The sequence below is a fragment of the Magallana gigas genome, chromosome 9 (assembly GCF_963853765.1).
Source record: "Magallana gigas chromosome 9, xbMagGiga1.1, whole genome shotgun sequence".
Classification (NCBI taxonomy): Eukaryota; Metazoa; Mollusca; class Bivalvia; order Ostreida; family Ostreidae; genus Magallana; species Magallana gigas.
In genome coordinates this window covers 31924817-31929888 of record NC_088861.1, presented here as the reverse complement: position 1 = coordinate 31929888, position 5072 = coordinate 31924817, and the positions used below count along the sequence as shown (strand labels likewise).

At 34.8% G+C, this 5072-nt stretch overlaps 1 protein-coding gene across 1 annotated transcript; it reads left to right on the top strand.

Annotated features, from left to right (window-relative positions):
• The first annotated feature begins 2221 nt into the window (after positions 1-2221).
• LOC136271885 (craniofacial development protein 2-like) lies at positions 2222-2769 on the top strand. Its single transcript, XM_066072462.1, has 2 exons — positions 2222-2366; positions 2522-2769. Exons 1-2 carry the CDS (start codon positions 2222-2224, stop codon positions 2767-2769), a joined length of 393 nt encoding a protein of 130 aa, XP_065928534.1.
• The last annotated feature ends 2303 nt before the right edge of the window (positions 2770-5072 follow it).

The following is a 5072-nucleotide window of genomic DNA, read 5'->3' as shown; positions in this document are numbered from 1 at the left end:
AAGTAAAAAAACCTGAAACGCGGGGCAAGTGATAATTAATATCCCTAATAACCGTAACTTAAAACTAGCGGCTTTGGATTCAAATATTGTCGTATACGAATATTAAGTTCACTTTTTAAAATCATCTCCACGATGATAATTATATTATATCCATCGCAAATTGCCAGCGTACATTGTCATGTCAGTAATACACATTGTGCTTTATATGACGGCCGTGTATACGTATTGTAGAAAAGTTGAGTTTAATTACCATGCATTAGAACCATTTTATTAACACATCTCCCAGTACTGAAACAATTCAAAATGTCTTTGTTACAGTAAGACAGTGGGGCGTTAAACGTGTACGTCCAGCTCTACAAGCACATTCACTGTCGTCTAGGCGACGGCCTGAATACAGTTAGCGACTCTCCTATCGATCGGTTACCTGAGTCTCGTAATGCATCTAAATATAGACAGGGGCATAGTTATGAAACAAACAACAAAAATAAGGCCAAAGAGGTTTATCTATATGAAATGAAAATGTACATATGTATAAAAACATTTGGGAATTTTATGTGGAATTATTTTTGCGCGCTACATGTTTCAGTTAATGCATTACAAGAAACCCTTTCATAACCTCATAAACGTGCGCACCCCCACACAAAATGGACCGAACTGACACGATTGTTTCTGCAAATACTGACTATAAATTACGAAAACATTAAATTGAATACTATAGAAGGATTCAAAATTAATTTCTTTACAACTTTGCTTCATAATGCATTAGAAATGTTTATTCCTTTTTAAGTTATTGACAAGAAACTTTGGACGCCTCTAACTTCCTAATTATAAGGGCCAGCCCTTTTTTCGGTATACCGAATGAAAGGTCTGGGTAAGACCAAGAACTTTTAAAATACATGTTATAACAAATTTATCAGGTAAAAAACTAACACGGAAAATACGCGAATTTTTTTGATTTTTTTTCTTACCTTTGTTTCAACATCCATACCAACCCTTTTATTTGCATTTAAATAATAAATAAAATATATCTCGCACAAATTCAATGTATTAGCTTCCAAACCAGCCCATCTTTGAGACTCTGCCAGTCATCGTTAAAGCTAAACTCCCTGGACAAAAGAAGTCGTTAAATTTTACTAAAAGGGGAATAACTCAAAACCGGGTAGGGATTTTCCTCAACTAAAATATGCAACGACAACATCACGCGGCATGTTATCAGTCCTGAAAATTTCAAAACAATCGGTGAACAAACGAGCGAAATATTAAGGATCAAATTTGGCGTCTAGAAGAAAAAAAAATAATAAGAAATTTGAAAATGTTTCAGAATAATAGTAAGGTTTTCCGCTGAGAGCGGAAAACCTTAATAATCCATTTTCAGATAAACGGAGTATTTTATTAACCTTTTTAATATTTTGGTGAGAAAAGTTGTCTAGTTAATTGTAAATGTGGCTTTTATGACATTTTTAATTTTCATTTAAGTTTTTTTTCTCGTTCTTTTTTTTGAACATGGGTAAGTTTGAAGGTCGTTACCATGGAAACGAACTCATTTACATATGCTTAAAATGTCTTTTTTGACAAAAATGAATCGATTAGAGTCTGTTTAAACAATGTTTTCAATTATTCAATTAGTTTCATGTCAGGTTCACATGTCCTAAAATCTTAATGCATTAGTTTTTACGATTTCAAGGGGCCACATAATAAAATACAAATGGATTATTTTAAAGGTACATGTATGACTATATTCTCATCTTGTAGAAACTGCACGATTTGATAGGTTAAAAAAATAAGCCGGATAATTTTTTTCCTAAATAAAATTATAAATCTTAGCTACGATTCAAGGGTCAAATACTGGAATGGGTCTCGAGGGATGTCACTAAGTGTCACTAAGTGCCATCACTAAAACCTTGAGTCAATGCCCACCGTCTCAAAAAGGTTCTGCCAGCAAGTCACATGTCACACCTCCTCGACATGGTGACCCTGGAAATGCCTCGGCAGCTGAGTGACAGTGGCGAAAGGCCAGCCTCCGGCGCCTTTAAATAACCGGAACCAGTATCTAAGGTAAGGAAGACCCTAACAGAAAACTACCGGTCCTCCGGGCCCAGGTTGGTTGGGCGTGGTGTTAGCAACTCCACCTCATTAAAAAACCCATAGTGCTACAGAAACCGCAACAACACCACATTAAGAGCGAGACCTAGATCCGGAAGATGGCTTGCAAGATGAGCTCATGACCTGTGCAGGTGAATCCAATCAGGAAGCCAGTGCACCGACAAATCTTCTGTCGATTAAAGTCAACACCAGGATAGGGACCTGGAACATCAGAACCCTATACGAGGTCGGAAAAGCTGCCCAAGTAGCAAAAGGATTACAAGGTATAACATCAAGATACTTGGCCTAAGCGAAGTTAGATGGAATGAAAGAGGACAAGCTCGCTTAAAATCAGGAGAAACCATCATATACATGTACTATGGACATGAGAACCAGGATCATGCACACACTCAAGAAGTTGCCCTTATGTTGTCACCAGAAGCAACAAAAGCGATGATAGCATGGGAACCACTGACGCCAAGACTCATGTCAGCCAGGTTCAACTCAAAGAGAAGGAAGATCACAATTATTCAGTGTTATGCCCCATTAAATGCAGCAGAGGAGCAGGAGAAAGACGAATTTTACGCTGCATTACAGTCAATGATACACCGAGCACCTCGCAGAGACATAAAAGTTGTGATGGGAGATCTCAATGTCAAGGTTGGAGAGGACAACACGAACAAATAACTCATCATGTGAAAGCACGGCATTGGTTATGTTAATGAAAATAGAGACCTTTTCACAGACTTCTGCAATTTCGATGACCTAGTCATAGGAGGCACCACCTTTCCACACAAGAAGATACACAAAACGACTTGGTCATCTTCAGACGGAAAGACAGAAAATCAAACAGACCATATTACCATCATGCGAAAATGGAGTAAATTGCTAGATGTTAGGACAAGACGAGGAGCAGATGCGGCCTCTGATCACCAGCTTGTTACAGCTAAGCTTAAAAAAAAACAACTTATAGGTGGTGTTCTTTTGTAGTAAGAGCATCAACAATGAAAGTTCCATAATGTGGTAATGACTGATACAATGGTGAGTGATACAGACTTGTATCTTAAAAGTATGTTGAGTTATTCTTTTTGCTTGTAGAGCAGAAACAAAATTCAAGGGAATGGTTGATTTGACATTAACTGTATGTGTCCCAGGAATGTTTTTTTACATTAAACTGTCCAATTTGCATATTAGAAGAAAATGATATAACATAAACATCATGAGTGTTAGAGGGAGGGCGCATTTTCCAAAACGAAGGACATAAACGAAAATTTAATACATTCATTTCCATATGTCAATTCCAGAGCAATCTGTGTATTGCTAGCTCTGTCTCCGCTTAGTAAAGAAACGAACTTATACACGCAAATGCATGATTTCATGAAAATTAGATAACACTAATTCGAAATCAGATGGTTCTGGGATTGTTAATTCCTAATGAATAAAAGATTAAATAAAAAAATAATGGGCAAGTACTTAAACCAAAATAGAATATATGTGCCTCATAGACAAATGTACACCAGAATTCAAGAAAATAGAAATTTAAAAAAGTTCGAATGGAGTAAACATTAAAAGTTTGATTTCTTTAGACAAAGAAATATGATTTTTGGGAATTTCATGCATCAGAAAGTTAAGTGTAGAGGCTGATCATGACTGGGGAGATTTTCCAGATGAAACAATATTACAAAAATCGGTGTGTTACATTTCAATGATGCCAAATATAAACTGCAATGAACATCATCATGGTTCATCTTTTAAACTTGACAATGCACAAAGTAATCACATGAGTCCTGAAACGAATATTTGCATGTTGTGTACGTAAGGAGTAAGGAGTATATATCGCAAAATGAGTCAAAATACAAATATATTATTCATCGAGGATAAGGAAAAATTTCCACAAAAATGTGTTTAATTAGTTTTATGAGTCGTCATTGAAAATTTGATATTACAAAAATCAAGAGTATCAATTGCAATCTCGCTATTTTGTTGTTGATTCCACCAATTGTTACATTCCAAATTGAGGGTGCATACAACAGTTAAACACTTCTGTTTACATGCCGTAAAAATAACCGTTTTATTTCTTAAAAGTCAAGGTTATTTTAATTTTCAACGCTCTATTTGTTTTCATATAGATGATGCTACTAAATTGTATCATATAAACTTTTTCAGTATTGTACACCAGTCGTATTAAAATCATGTCAATTAGATATAAACATTTTTTTAGAGGTACCGTACATGTATTAACATTCGAAAACATCATGTAGTTAATATGCATATTCTTCTTAACATGACAGGTCTAATGCTATATTCTATTTATTTTTATTTTTTGCTGATTTAAATCTTCATGATACATAGCAATTTTTTATGAATAATATGGTTTTATTAATGCAATATATTTTTTTTAAAATCTTATATAGCATGAATTTGATCAGTTGGACTGACCCTCGATTCAATTTAATGGTATATATAGTCAAAGCTTGTTTGTTTGATGTTCGCATTGTCAAATGGATCAATTGATCCTTGATTGTATTTAATATACAAGCTCTTTGTGCTGGTTTTTGCAGTCTTATATAATCCTTCCCTATTAATTTGTTTTCAGAGCATTGCGCTGGTCTTATTTCATTTAACAAATGGCTATTTCTAAGAAAGAGAGAAGATAAGGGATTTTTCACAAGAAGCATCCCTTTAACGAGATATTGGTTAAACGGCTTGCAAATGCACAATATGATCACATGAGTCATTTTGGAATTATTAACATCTTGTTGACGTAAGGGATACTAAGTATAAATTAAATGTTACTAGTTGTATTATTACAATAACTTATACAGAGCCTACATGTAACTATTCATTGTTTTGCATATGCCATTAAATGAAACTAAAACAGTTTTATGTGGACAGTCTTATGATTTCAAAGTAAAATATGCGCACCTTCACATCCTCCCAGATTTTACAGCACGGCTTGGAAACGGATATTTTCAGTTGACAATACTTCT